This window comes from Mastigoproctus giganteus, chromosome 13 (assembly GCF_048544385.1).
Source record: "Mastigoproctus giganteus isolate SK-2022 chromosome 13, ASM4854438v1, whole genome shotgun sequence".
In the NCBI taxonomy this organism is placed as follows: domain Eukaryota; kingdom Metazoa; phylum Arthropoda; class Arachnida; order Uropygi; family Thelyphonidae; genus Mastigoproctus; species Mastigoproctus giganteus.
This window is the reverse complement of record NC_143587.1, coordinates 7,227,730-7,243,017: the sequence shown is the minus strand read 5'-3', so window position 1 is coordinate 7,243,017 and position 15,288 is coordinate 7,227,730. Positions and strand designations below refer to the sequence as shown.

At 35.6% G+C, this 15,288-nt stretch overlaps 1 protein-coding gene across 1 annotated transcript in view; it reads right to left on the bottom strand.

The window, feature by feature from the left end:
- Positions 1-15,288, bottom strand: part of LOC150075743 (uncharacterized) — a 158,248-nt gene that overhangs the window by 101,570 nt on the left and 41,390 nt on the right. The window contains exons 3-4 of the mRNA XM_090387866.1: positions 7,419-7,607; positions 4,616-4,778 (exon numbers count right to left, since the gene is read on the bottom strand). Coding sequence (XP_090243992.1) covers positions 4,616-4,778; positions 7,419-7,607 — 352 coding nt within the window. The remainder of the gene's footprint in view (positions 1-4,615; positions 4,779-7,418; positions 7,608-15,288) is intronic.

The following is a 15,288-nucleotide window of genomic DNA, read 5'->3' as shown; positions in this document are numbered from 1 at the left end:
GATAAATCAGAAATTGGAAATTATAGACCAATTAGCTTGTTATCCCATATCTACAAGTTGTTCACAAGGGTCATTACTAACAGATTAGAAAGAATACTTGATGAGAATCAACCGAAAGAGCAAGCTGGCTTTAGGACGGGATTCTCAACTATGGATCACCTTCACGTAATATCACAGCTAATGGAGAAAGCAAATGAATATAAAACACCATTATGCCTGGCATTTGTGGATTATGAAAAGGCATTTGACTCCATACAGCATAAGGCAATGTTTCGGGCACTAGAAAGACAAGGCATAGATACCCCATATATTATGATTTTGAAGAAAATATATGAGAGTGCTACCTCCTTTATTAGACTAGACAAAGACAGTAGCAAATTTAAAATCGAGAAAGGAGTTCGACAAGGAGACACAATATCTCCGAAGCTGTTTACTGCTGCCCTTCAGGAAGCTTTCAGAAGATTAGACTGGTCGCAGAAAGAAGTCAATGTGAACGGAGAGTACCTAAACCATTAACAATTTGCAGATGACATTGTGGTCATAAGCCACGATCCCAAAGAATTAGAGGAAAATCTTAATCAGTTATGCACAGTTAGTAAGGATTTTGGACTAAAGATGAATATGGCTAAAACAAAAGTAATGATGAACAAGTATGCCACGGAAAGGGAAATAATGATTGAAGGAGCAGTAATTGAAAAGGTGGAGTCATATACTTATCTGGGACAAGTTATTAGCTGTAATAATGATAAATGGCTGGAAGTCAAGAGAAGAATAAATTTTGGATGGATAGCATTCAGGAAATATAGCCACATACTGAAGAGCAATATCCCAGTTTGTCTGAAACGTAAAATAATGAATCAATGTATACTCCCCACCATGACTTATGGAAGTGAAACTTGGGCACTCACCAAAAGAATGGAAGAGAAGCTGAGAACTACACAGCGAAGAATGGAACGAATTATATTGGGAATCAGACTGTTAGATAAGAAGAGAAACACATGGATTAGGCAGCAAACTCAAGTAAAGGACATTCTTATCAAAACTAAAGAACTAAAATGGTCTTGGGCAGGACACATAGCTCGAAGACAGATGATGACAGATGGACTAAGAAAATAACAGAATGGTACCCAAGAGGAGCTAGAAGAAAACCTGGAAGACAAAGGCGGAGATGGATAGATGAAATTCATGAGTTTTTGAGTAGTAAATGGATGGCCAGTGCTCAAAACAGAAGGAACTGGAAAGTTGCTGGAGAGGCCTTCATCCTGCAGTGGATTGAAAATGGCTGATGATGATGATGATGACCTTGAAAGTTAAAATATCCGATTATAGGACATTCTGATTTACTTGCCCATTACTTCTCTGTATAGTTGTTCATTGTATTCATCGGAGTCATTAGGCCTATAACACACTCCTACCCTCATTTTTGTTTTCCCAGTGCTTATGTCACACCAAACGGATTGCACTGTCCACCAACGTCAACTGAATGCACTGCCTTAGATTTTATGTGCTTCTTAACTACTAGCATAATCCACACTCTCTCTCTTCCCCCCCCATATTCTGTTTGTCCTTTCTGTACATTGTACTCCTCATACTCAAATTCTGCATCCCTTATATCTGATGACACCCAATCTGAAATCCCAACAATGTCTGCATTTGATGTCTTGACTAGCACTTCAAATTCATCAAATTTATTTACTATACTCCTAGCATTGGTGTATATGCAAGTATATATGCACATGTTTATATACCCTAAAAAAGCCCATGTATTTACTTCTTTCATGACTCCCAGGAGTTGAAATCCCCAGCACCTTGCTTTCAAGGCTGCTACTCATTCCAAAAGAAAAAGTGCAAGACTCATTTTCACCTCTGCCTGTAGCTACTGTTAACCTATTAGTCTGTGTATCTGCCCCCCCACCAAGCTAGCAGTTTTCCAACCCACCTAACATTGCCTCGATACTATCCACAAATATTCTTTCACACCTTCTATTCAAGTGTATCCCATCCCTGTAGAAGCAGTGTCTCCTTTAACAAGCACAGACCACGCTGAGAAAAATTCTACCCCATGAGCCTTGCATAATCTCTCCATGGCTGAATTGATTGATTGACAAAGCTCATTACATGCTGCAGACACTTTCAAATTTAACTTTAGACGTTTTTTTTTTTTTTTTTTGTAATTGAACCTGTACTTAAGTTCAGGGCACTACACCTGGTTATGTATCAATAAACTGCATTTCTATGCCTATATAATGTTACGGTATTAAATATAGGTATATATTCTAATAGAATGTAAATTTAGATAACTAAGTGGGATCCCTGAAGAAAAACCTGGTTTATATATCAATTATTTATAGTACATATCAGATTTTACTTTCTTTCTCACAACTTTAGATTCACTTTTACATCAATGTTTCCCCACTCCCATTCTGATACATGCTATTTTATTGTAATCATCAATATTAATCATTTATATTTACTTTTCCTTTGCAGCTTCCTCCATAATTAGCTTTTTAATTCAACCTTTAATTTCTTATAATTTAATATCTCACTTAGGTTTTTCATCTTTCCCTGTCATCCCTTGCTAATACTTCACTTTCTTTCTATCCTTTCCCTACTTGTTTGGCACCATGTGCTCTTTACATTTCCTCTGTCAGTTCTTTCTTTCTTTTACTTAATTTTTCTAACTTTGCTTATACAGTGGATTCCGGTTATTTGGGCCACCGGTTAATCAGGGCTGCCGTTTATTTGGGGTAAATCTTAAAAAACAGAATCCAATTGAAAAAATAGCCAGGGTTTACTTCGCTTAATTGGGACAACATGCCGTTTAATCGGGGCAAGAGACCGCAGCACTGGAGATTACCCTACGATTGTCTGCAACCGCACCACGTGGTTCGGTCAGATTTCTGGAGGTCACAACCATAAAACAATTAGCAGTCACCTGTTTATTGGGCTTTTCTGTTAGTGCAATTTATCATAAATGGATAGTAAACTTGATCTTATTGAATTTGCAATAATACTGACAGCTGGAATTCTGTGGGTTATTATGTGAAATATGTTTACACTAACATGGAATCTTCAATCATATAAAAAAATTTTCAGAATCTTCTCTTCATTCCTATTTTTAAAGCTTCGTAACTTGTTACTCCATTCTCACTTGCGCATATCATGTTACTTGTAATTTGTGTGTGCCATGTTCTTTGTTATTGATTGCTTATCTTTTTACTGTTTTAAATTTTAACCCCACCCACAAATGTCAACTAGTTAATGTGTACATATTAACAGTGCAAATATTCTAATAGAATATATCATTTAATTTTTTAATTGGTAAGGTAATAAAGGGTAAATTTGTGCTTAATATATCTTTACTTTTATAGCCTGTGGATAACATTCCTCCTATTTTCGGTAATTAGAATCGCTGTTTAATAGAATTAAAATTTAATTCACAAACGTGATCAAAATGACCAGCGCTTACTACACATAATATAGTGAACAGTACTTTACTATGGTGACTCCATCGTAATGTGATTTGATTGTACAATGAACCAATTGTAAAATGGGGGTTCATTGTATTTTTAACTATTTACGTGAAACTTTGGATAATTGGGGCAGCCACTTAATTGGGCCAAAATGCACTAGTCCCGATGTGTCCCAAATAATCGGAATCGACTGTATATATAAAATAGAAAAACAAGAAAGTGGAAACAAGAAGGTAGAAAAAATGGAAAAAAAGAGGAAGGGCAGCAAATGTTAAACTTATGCAGAGCATGGACAATAAAGTAAAAAAAAAAAAAAAGAAAAAGATAATAAGAGATACCCTTTTTTTTTTTCGTCCCCTGTTAAAATTCATGGCAATCCTTGTAAATTCAATGTTGCTGAATTCAAACATGGCAACCATATTGCTGTAACACCCACCAATTTTAAGGGATAAGGGATTAAAAGTAAAAAAGTTTCTAATAAAAATGATTTCATATATTTTAAGAAAATGTTACATACAGTACCAAATATTGAAAAATGGGTCTGTTAACCTTATTCTATTTACAAAAATGTTTTTCTGATAGCAAAAACACTTATTTTGTTGATTTTTGCCTTTTATAATTGTCCATTGGTGTCTCCTGTACAAGATTCCAACAGTAGTCTGCCAACATATTTGGACTCCATCTTGGTGAAACCTTTCACCGTGATCATCGGAGACATGGTGTTTCCCAGGTTTTCAGGGAAACATCTAAGTGGAAATGTAGGGAAGGAAGTTCTAACTACAGGTCTTGGTGTTTGGTCATTAACCTATGATATTTGAAAACTGAGGGTGATATGAACTTTTTAAGAACATATCTCAGTTGTTGAACATATTTTCCATGAGTATCTGTCAAAATTATTTCAGGGAGAATATTGATACTGACTAGTGTAATTAAAAAATTGACAAAATAAGGATGTTGCCACACAACTTACAAAACAGACCTCTTGTCGGGTGTCAATGGCTAGGACTGCAAACAAAATAGCAACATGTCTTTATTTCTGATGTAAACCACTAAGTATATATATATATATATATATATATATATATATAAGAATAAATTTAAAAAAAAAAAATTTTAAAGGCACAAAAATGTTTTATCCTTACCGTTAAACTTGCCATCTTTGATATTCTGCAACAACTGATATAGTTTAAGGAAAGCATTAGTCGACGATTTATTATTCTGTCTAATCCAAACTACTCCACTACGCAATTCAATGAATATCACTGATCCATGTTTAGTAAATTTTTCTAGACTCTTCTGGTTCAACTACAATGAATAAATGAAATAAAATGAAATGATACTTTTAAATTATCAATTAAGAATAAACTGAAAATATACTGGCAGTAAGATATTTATAATTATGAACACTTACAATAATAAGATTATTTTGTTTGGAATTACATGTGTAATTACATTCATATTCATCAAAACTGTCTTTCCCATGACAACACAAGAAAAACCAATTAATAATTTAATTTACTTGTGAAGAGTAATTACTAGCAAAATTATACACTATCGGATAGCATCAACATAAAAGTTCACACAAATTGTATAAGACAGAATATGCATTTATAGTACAATGAACTAGGCAGAAAATGTGGCTCTGCTAAAAGAAAAAAACAAAACACCATCGCTTACAATAAAGTGTGCATCTCACATTTCTCTATTGCTGACCACTGAAGAGTGGTCAGCAATTTTTTTTTTTTTTTTTTTTTTAATGAAAACCCCAAACACGAAAGGTATCAAAACCTATAGCACTTAGTACTGTGCATGGGTTGAAGGAGAAGTATGGGGGGAGGGGATGCCGGAAACTTTGCTCTAGAGACTAAACATGGGTTTAACCACTTCAAGCCTCCAATAAGCAAAGTGGTGGTATTTCACCGGTTGATGAAAGTCATCTACCACCAATTTAAGTAAGATTGTCTGCTATTGCTTTTTCTGAATAAAATAGAGAAAGCAATGGTAGCAGATATTATTATCTGGCAGCACTAAGAAATCATTATATGCAGCTATCTACAAATTTTTGTCCTTCAGCATTTTGTATACTTCTGGCATCATGCTCAATCTCCTGTACTGCATTATTTCATTATGTCAGTGTCTCATAAATTGCAAGTTGCACTAATTTTTTTTTCAAAATTGGTAAAAACAACAAGTAAATGTGCTGCATTATTTAAAATAGCATTTGATGATAACAGAGTCATTCAAGATATAAATGGTTTAATCAGGGCTCACTGTAATGCATTGTGATGACAGCTTAGTTACAACACTGGCAATGCAAGAATAAAATGTGCATCTTTTAACAATTCATTTTACAGGCTTCCCTGTCATCACTATATCAAGGATGGTTAAATGCAGACACATATTTGTATTTGCTGAAGATAGAGGAAAAGTTCATCCAAATTTGCTTTATATCAAAGAACATGATGCAAAGTTGGAAGGCACTGTAATCAAGAAAGCTTGAAAAGTGTGAGCCTGACAACTCAGTAGTGGAGACAGTCAATTAAAATGTTTAATAGTGAGCTGTTTCACATGAAATGTACTGAGGAGGAAGAGGCTTACCTATGAGTAAATGGAGGTAAGAAAGTATGGCCAATATTGCTGATATCACTTCCTCTTGTTAGTTTCTCTGGGAAGCTTGATGTCCACATTTGCACATGTGTTTGATCTTATGCAGTTTATTGCTGACTTGTTCTTTCCACATTTGGACTCATTCAAGTTTGCATGCTTTATGAATAATGATTTTAAAATTCACATATGGAACTATAGAAGAGATAATATCAAGTGGTTGTTTACCTGAAAGATCTGCTTTTTAATTTCTTATATTTTTACAGATTTTACACTGTAATCATGAATGAGAAAAAATGCAAGGATTATAAAGGAGTTAAGTCTTGGTAGGCATTACTTTTGTACCATAGATCATTCCACGTGTCACTGAGTGGTCACCATACTGAGTAAGTGGTGCTGTGACTGGAGCACATGGATAGTCCAAAATATTGGATGTTACAGATATATGTATCGAGCAGAGTGGTGACTGAATTTATCAAGGAAGTGATGCCTATCAAAATCCATGCTCATCTCAAAAATGTTTATGGTGACAATACTGTAGATGTGAATACAGTTAGACTGTTGGGTAAGACACTTTAAGAGTGGGAAAAGTGAAATTTTTTCATGTATGTTTTTTTTTTTTCCATGCATGGTATCTTACGTATGTCAGCACCTGAATGTCAGTTCAATTTTACCTTGGTACACTGCGATGAATACAGAGCTCTGTAAAAGGCCAGAAGTGTGTGTAGTGTGTATGTTGTTTCTGGCCATTTTGGGGAAAGTGACATTGTTGACAAGTCCTGAAGCGGCTGGCCAGTAACATCGGCAACAGACAGCAAGAGCTGGATCAACGTGCTGATCAAAGAGGAACACTACATCACAATATGTGAATTGTGCGATGCAGTAGGTATAGGAAAACCTTCTGTGATAATCATCATAAATGAACATCACAAGGTTTGTGCACGGTGGGTCCCAAAAATACTGACACATGAGCACAAAGAAGCCAGGAATTAAATTTTCTACGGAAAAAAATAAAATAAAAATAGGAAGCATTACTTTTGTACCATTCCTCTTAATATGGTACACAGGTATGAGGTGAATCCATATCTTCTCTTGTCCTACATAGAGTTACAGCCAAGCTGTACTGAGACCACATTTCTCATCAGTTGAGGGGAGGAGTTAAATATTTGTTTTAAGTTTCTGTTCCCTTTAAACTGAATATTAACAATATTCATATTCCCCATATTCCATTCTGGATTATGGAGAATATGAATTGGGACTCAGTCTGAGGGAGGTATATGTTGGGGGCGGGGGCTATTTAGATGAAAAACTAAAAATGTTTTCAATGCACTTAAATCCTACCTTGTGTTTTGAAGCTGCTATTATATCCTTGGTTTCATAATGGACATTGCAGTACCAGCATCTCCTTTGGACATCAAGGAAAAAATGTAAATATCCTGACCGCCATCTTGAAGATCCATTTATAAACGTTGAATATCGTACATCTCCAGTAACTATTAGTTCATCTTCAGAAGGCAAATTCATGGTTACCTAGTAAAAACAAAATATTAAAAAAGCATTTCACATAAAATAAAAAAGTTTTGATATTTAATGCTTAAATAGGTTGTATAAAATCCTGAATAGTTAATGACTTGTATTACTGCTTCTTCATGTTGTGGCATATCTAGCTGACACCTCCATGCTATGGCATATTCAGCTGATATCTCAGCTGCACAACACACTCAAGTCCAGTTCACATCCAAAAGAGTAATGAATGCTTTACTGTACGTAATGGTTAATTCATTCCATGAAAACTTGAAATTTCCATAAGACAGTAAACTGTAGATTGTGACATCCTGTTTGAGAATTTATTTACACTGTATTAAACTTTAACAAAAGTCCTTAACATTATAGACTGCATTATTTAATATACAAATGCAAGAATTTAGGAAAGCCATGTGATACAATTCAGAGGATTCATATACAGCCTTATATTCAAGAATGATACAATCCAAACAGAGTAGCTATTATTCTTAAAATAAAAATTTTAAGAGACCTGAAAAAAAAAATTTTACATCAAAGAAGCAGATCAGTTGAAGTAACCTCCATCAATAAGAGGGAAACAGTGATAAGTTTCAGTAGGAGGGAAAGTGCACTTTTAACGGAAACATTTTAAAAATTATTGTGGTGGAGGGGTGGATTTTTATCAAAAGAAAAGTAAAAGAATCTATGTATACATAAGAAAATTTAAAGATAAGCCAATGGATATAAACATGGGAAGGGTTATCAACACATTATGAATACATTCCTGACCGCTGAGGGAAGTGGCACGTGCAATCAATGGACCAGTATGGATTCTGGAACTTGATTGTAGCTATCCCTTAAATTTCAAAATTTCCGTGTGAAATACAAAACTTCTTATCAAATCATAACACATTCTTGTAACAACCAGTAAAAATAGCATAAATGATATAGTCAGTGCATAAGCCTTCATGCAGTCAGTGCAACATTCTTATGTTTAAAATTACATAAGAAATTAAGTTTAAATTTATAATTTTCAGCTCCTTCAAGCAATTAGCTAACAAATAAGCAAAAAGTTGAATATCTACATGTTTTGGAACTACAGCCTGACCATAAATTATGTGGAACCACATGGGAAGACAGAAAGAGAATGACCAGTCACAGACCATGGGGGGTAGGATTAACTTGCTTGGCGGGAGAAATTATGACAAATTGGACTCTAAGGACAGATGCCAATTTGTTATATTTTCTCCAAGGATGCTGTCATAGTTATGGCTAAGGATTTGATTACTTCATTTGCTGCTTCCCTTAACACAATTAAATAGATCCCATCCACCCCAGCTGTCTTTCTTGTGTTTAATTCAAACAATTTTTCTTAAAGTTCATCATTAGTTATTACAAAATCATTTAGCTCCCTGTTATAGTTTGAAAAACTTCTGACATCCTTTCCTCTAAAGAATTTCTCATGCATGAATGCAGATGCAAAATACTTTTTCAGCTTAGTTGTATTTAGCATTAGTTGAGGCATATGATGCAAGAAAGCAAGCTAATACAGCATCAGCCAAAATAAAAAAAAAAAACCTTCCCATTTCACCTATCTGGTCACTCCAAATGTTTGTCTAGTTCAGCCATAAATTTATTTAAGCTATCAACTTTCACAACAACAGATGGTACTGTTTGAGCAATCAACTAACCGTTGGCTAAAGGAAAACTTCCACACATCTATTTTACAACTGTCTTTCCTCAATTTAAATCTATGCCCCTCGGGTTCTTAATCTGAGCAAGCAGAAGTGTCCCATCAACATTGAGCCTGCTCAAACCATTCAAGGCCTTATACACCTCAATCAGATCACTTCGCAGGTGCCTAGTCTCCAAATGCTGCAACTTGCAGCACTTAAGCCTTTCTTCATAAGCACACCCCCTTTGTTCCTCTCACCAATCTTGTTACCCTTCTCTGTACTCGTTCTAGCAACTCTACATCCTTCCTAAAATAAAGCCCCAACCTGTTGCCTTAAATAAAGGGATAATCACCACCTCCTCTCTGCTAGCAAAATTCCTATATATCATTCACAAAACTCCATGACCTACTCTAGCAGCCCATCTGCACTGCTCAGAGAACTTCATATCTGACTGCATAATTACTACCAGGTCGTTTTCATTCTCCACCTCCCCGAGTTTAGTACCACACAGTCGGTACGTTTTTCTGGGATTACTGCTACCCATATGCAGTACTTTGCATTTGTCAATGTTAAACTTCAGTTGCCACTTCTCAACCCATCTGTCTAACTTTTCTAGATCTTTTTGCAGTAATATACTGTCATTAACAACTCTGTCAACCTTTGTATCACCTGCAAACTTGGACATTAAGCCTGATATACCTTCATAGATATCATTGATAAATACACAAAACAACAATGGGTCCAGCACCGAACCCTGGGGGACTCCACTGACAACATTAGTCCATGTAGAGCACTGTCCATTTATTACCACTCTGCCGTTTCCCACTCAACCATCCCTTTATCCATTGCAGTAACTTGCACAATGCCATACAGCTCCAATTTGTACAGCAGTCTTCCATGTGCAATGGTATCAGAAGCCTTTCTAAGATCCAAATGTATGATAAAAATTATTCTTTGCATCCAGTTCCTTTGTGACCACATCACAGTATCCAATCAAATTGGTCAGGCAAGACTTCCCCTTTAACAAACCCATGCTGTGTCTGGGCTATTACTGCTGTCTAGTCTAGGTGATTCTGTATCACCTCTTTAACCAGTGACTCCATTATTTTCCCTGGAACAGAAGTTAAAATAACAGGACAATAGTTTTTTGTGTCACCTTCTGAACCCCCCTTTGTGAATTGGTGATACATTTGCACACCTCCAGTCCATGGGGACCTCCCCTGGGTGCAAGGAAGCTCTCATAATTATGGCTAAGGGTTTGCTTACTTCCTTTGCTGCCTCCTTTGAATATAACTGGATAGATCCCGTCTACCCCAGGTGCCTTTCTGATGTTTAACTTCAACAATTTCTCCTCCACTTTGCTCTCAGTTATGTTGTTATTTGGTTTTTAGGAGCATTAGCAACTAAGGCCATATTGCTCCGGGGATATGCGGTGGTCATTCCCTGACCTTTCCACCTCCTCCATATTTGGTGAATCACGGGCTCGAACCCCGGTCTAATCAAGAAGCATGTGCTACGCACTGCTGCTCCTGCCCACCCGGGTAACGGAGGCGCCCATCTCAGTTATAACAAAATCACTTAGCTCCCTGTCAGAGTTTGATAAACATCCGGCATTCACCTCATTGAATAACTACTCATGTGTGAATGTAGATGCAAAATACTCATTCACTTTATCAGCTAACAGAGCATGATGTCAACAGTCAACACATCATTGTTAAGTGGTCCAATCTGATTCATCCCTTTCCTTCTAGAGTTTACATAAGTAAAGAACTCTCTGCTGTTTGTTTTTGCATCCTTTGCCAAAGATTTCTTGTAATCTGCCTTCGCCTGTCTAACCTCTTTTGTGACTTGATTACAGACAAGCTTATATCTGCCATAGGCTTCTGTGTCACCTGATAATTTATATGCATCTCATACATTTTTCTTCTCTGCCACGAGCCTCATTAATTCATCTGATATCCATTTAGGCATGAACTGTGAACGGTATTTCTTAGTTGGAATGAAAAGCCTATTAACCTCCAAGATTAAGTCCCTGAAAGCTTTCCATTTAGAATTCACCATTGGTAACATAAGTTGATCCCACTGTATAGAATTTAAAAACTGTCTGAGACCACTGTAATCACCATTGATGAAAACAAGTACCCTTCCTTTTACCCTTGATGGTAGTTACACCTTTAAGTAAATCACACATCAGTACACTGATCACTATCACCTAGTGGTTCCTTTATCTGCAAATTCTTAATACATTAATTCTGGCCTCTATTTTGAATGCTGGCCCTCGTTAACAATGTTGAAATCATCTGAAGTACAGCTCTAAGTACTTATAATATAGTTGTGACTTTTTGTGTTGCAGGTTCGAATTGTGTTATTTTATGACTGCCTTTCCATGTTATCTAACCCGTTGGTTACACTACCTGCTGTTCTCTCTCCACACTAAAAGCATAACCACCTATCTTTTTTATATATATATATATATATAAACTTAAAAAAAAAATTTGAATTCATTCTTCATAAACAAATAAAAATTTTTTTTAATTATTCAAGGTGAATCCATAATTCAATAATTCATAATTAGATGAATCCATAATTCAAGGTTAAGTATCCATAATACTAATTGTATACAATTAGATTACATTTTTAACATTAGTTATGATGCTTTATTATTTATATCCCTTCAATTTTTCAAAAAAAAAAAAAACTACTAGAGAAATTAACTATAAAATGTAAACTAAGATTTCAAGCTGTGTAGTGTATTGAGAGAACATGGGAATATTTAAGTTGCACAGATCTGTACTTCTTTTAACTAGATATATACAGTGAAAATAAAAGAACAATACTCAATATCTATATCTTATAGCTATCCTAAATAAATTCTAGGAATTGTAAAAAGTTAGGGGCAATCATTATACATTTACATAAGTTCATTATACATTTACTTAAAAGATCTTTTATTAGTAATTTCATGCCATTGGATGGAAATTTCAATAAAGATTTCATCTACTAATTTGAAATCATTTATTTAGAAAGTAAACCCAATAGGTAGCAAAAAATGACAAAATATAAAAGAAATAGGCAGTGTGTGTGATGTAATTAAAATATTGCTTACCTTAGAATAATTTTTTTACTATAAAATGCTGTTAGTAAGTCACTTGAACTGATTTTTGCTTAAGGAATTCTTTTGGGAAACTAAATACCTATACTTTTAGTCCATTGTAATAATTTCCTCTTCAGTTGTGTGCACAGCAAGTATATACTATTTTTTGAAATTAGATGTATACAAAATAAGTCAGAATTAAAAGTAAAACCCAAAAAGCAATAAATGTGGTGGAGATAGGTCTACTATCACAACCTGTAAGATATGTATTGTAACTGTTCTGGCATATATATTACTGCTTGCTTTGTGTAGACAGTAGTGATATCTACCTTTAGTTACATCATAGTATAAAGTAATCCAGTACCATGGCCTTCACTTCCAGCGTGTAGGTGTTATAAGCAGGATCCCCACCCTGCCCACAAAAGCTTTTTTTCATATTTTATCAACTTTTTTTTTCTCTTGATACCCTTATTTTTTTTTTTTTTGGCACTTTCAGCTTCTTTGCATGCTATGAATAAGAAGAAAAAAAAATTCATTAAATTGAACTAAACCTATCTTGAGTTTCATAAAAACAATAAATGTAGTATTAATAAGAAGAGATTTTTTTCTTCAGGGATGGGATACATTTAATAAAAGAGGTGCAATATTTGCTGATGCTATAGGCAGGGTTTGGTTGTTCAAAAAACTGCTAGTCTACGTGAATACAAATTAATAGATAAAAAACAGGCAGAGGTGTAGCAGCCTGGAAAACATGTCAGTGATTTTGAGGCCTGCCATTGGGATCAAGTACATACACTGTTTGGGTCACTAAGAATAAGAACAGGTGCATGTTACAGGTATAGTAAATAAATTTGAATCTGAAGTACTGGTTAAGTCATCAGATGGGGACATTGTAGGGATATTGGAGATCTGGTATCACTCAGACATAATGGATGCAGAATATGAATATGAGAATATACAGAACAAGAGGGGGAATGTTCTTAATTAAAAAACATAAATCTAAGGCAGTAGTACATCTAGTCAAAATCGGTGGCCAGTACAATGTTGGATCAGTTTGGTGTGACATAACACTGGGAAAGTAGAAATAAGGGGTGTGTTATAGGCTTAATGACTGTAGTGAGTATAACAAACAGCTATGGAGAGAAATATTGGGACAGAAAATCAGCATGTGGGATTTTAACTTTCCAGATGTTGATCGGAACTCGTGGATTGGTCGCTCATACATCAGCAAGACTTCTGTATATTTATTGGATGATGTTTTTTGAGCAGCATGTTACAGCGGCAAGGGGAGAGAGAATTTCAGATAAAATAATCACTAGGTGGCAGTGATCACAGTGTATGTATGTGGGATTTACTTAAAGATGTAACTGTCATCAAGGTTAAAGGGAAGGGTTTTTGCTTTCATAAAGGCAATTTTAGCTGGACCAACAGATGTTAATATTACAGGACATAATCATAGACGCTACTAGGCTTTTTAACCAAGTAAGAAATACTGTGCAAGGCTTAGCCCTAATTGGATGTCAGATGAACTAATGAGATACATGGCAGAGAAGAAAAATGCATAGGATGCATAGAAATTATCAGGTTATATTGAAGTCTATGGTAAATATAAACTGGTCTGTAATCAAGTCACAAAGGAGATAAGGCAAGCTAAGACAGATTATGAAAATTCTTTTGCAAAGAATGTAAAGAAAAACAGTAAATACTTCTTTACTTATGTAAACACTAGAAGGAAGGAGAGAAGGTGATGAATCATATTGGCCCACTTGATATCGATGGTTCAACTGTTGATGATCCTGCTCAGGTTGCTTGTCACTTTTGATAGGTGGAACAGGACCAGGGTATATCTGCCAGGGGAAAAGGTTAATGACATTGTAGGGCAGATATCAACGCCAGAGCTCACTCCTGGCAATCTCCAAGGCAGAATGCACTGGTCCCACAGGAGTTAGTTATTATTGGTGACTATTGTCAAGGAGATGGGTAATATGTTGTGTAAAAAGGACAGATGGAATAGGACCAGGGTATGACTGCCAGGGGCAAAAGTTGATGACGTTGTAAAGCATATATCATCTTTTAAGGGCAAAAAAGGTGATGTTGTCGTTGTGCATGTTGGCACTAATGACTTTAAGAGTAAGATCTGTAGATTTACTTAACAAGTACAGGTCAATGCTGGAAAAAAAGGCACAAGTCATGGTTAAATTTGAAAGACTCAGCAATTCTGCCCAGACACGATAGGAAGAAGTATATGATGAGAGCCTTGTCAATTAGTTCAGCCCTGGAGAGACGATGCTGAAAAAAATTGGGCAGAATTTTTTTCAGTATCATCTGTGCTGCCTAACAGGCGAGATGTCTTCTACATGGATGGGATACGCTTAAATAGAAAGTGTGCAAGGATATTTGCTCTTGCTATCAAGGCAGTGTTAGGTGGGTCGGAAAACTGCTAGCTTGGGGAGATACACAGACGAAAAGGTTAACAGTGGCCGCAGGCAGAGGCAAAAGTGATCCTTGCACTGCTTCTATTAGAATGAGCAGCAGTCTGGAAAGCAAGTAATGGAGATTTCCAGAATTGCTGGTAGTCATCATGGTACAAGTAAATACATGGACTGTGTTAGGATAACTAAGAGTAAGAACAAGTGCATGTATACTTACATGTACACTAATTTCTAGAAGTATAGTAAATAAAATTCATGAATTTGAAGTGGTGATCAAGACATCAAAGGCAGATATTGTTGGGATATCAGAGACATGGTGTCACACAGATATAAGCAGTGCAGAATTGGAATTTGGGGAATACAATCTGTACAGAAAGGATAGACAGGGTAGGAAAGGAGGAGGGGTTATGCTGCTAGTTAAGAAACAAAATCTAAGGAAGTGCATCCAGTTGACATGGGTGAACAGTGTTGAGCCTGTTTGGTGTGACAAACACTGGGAAATAGAA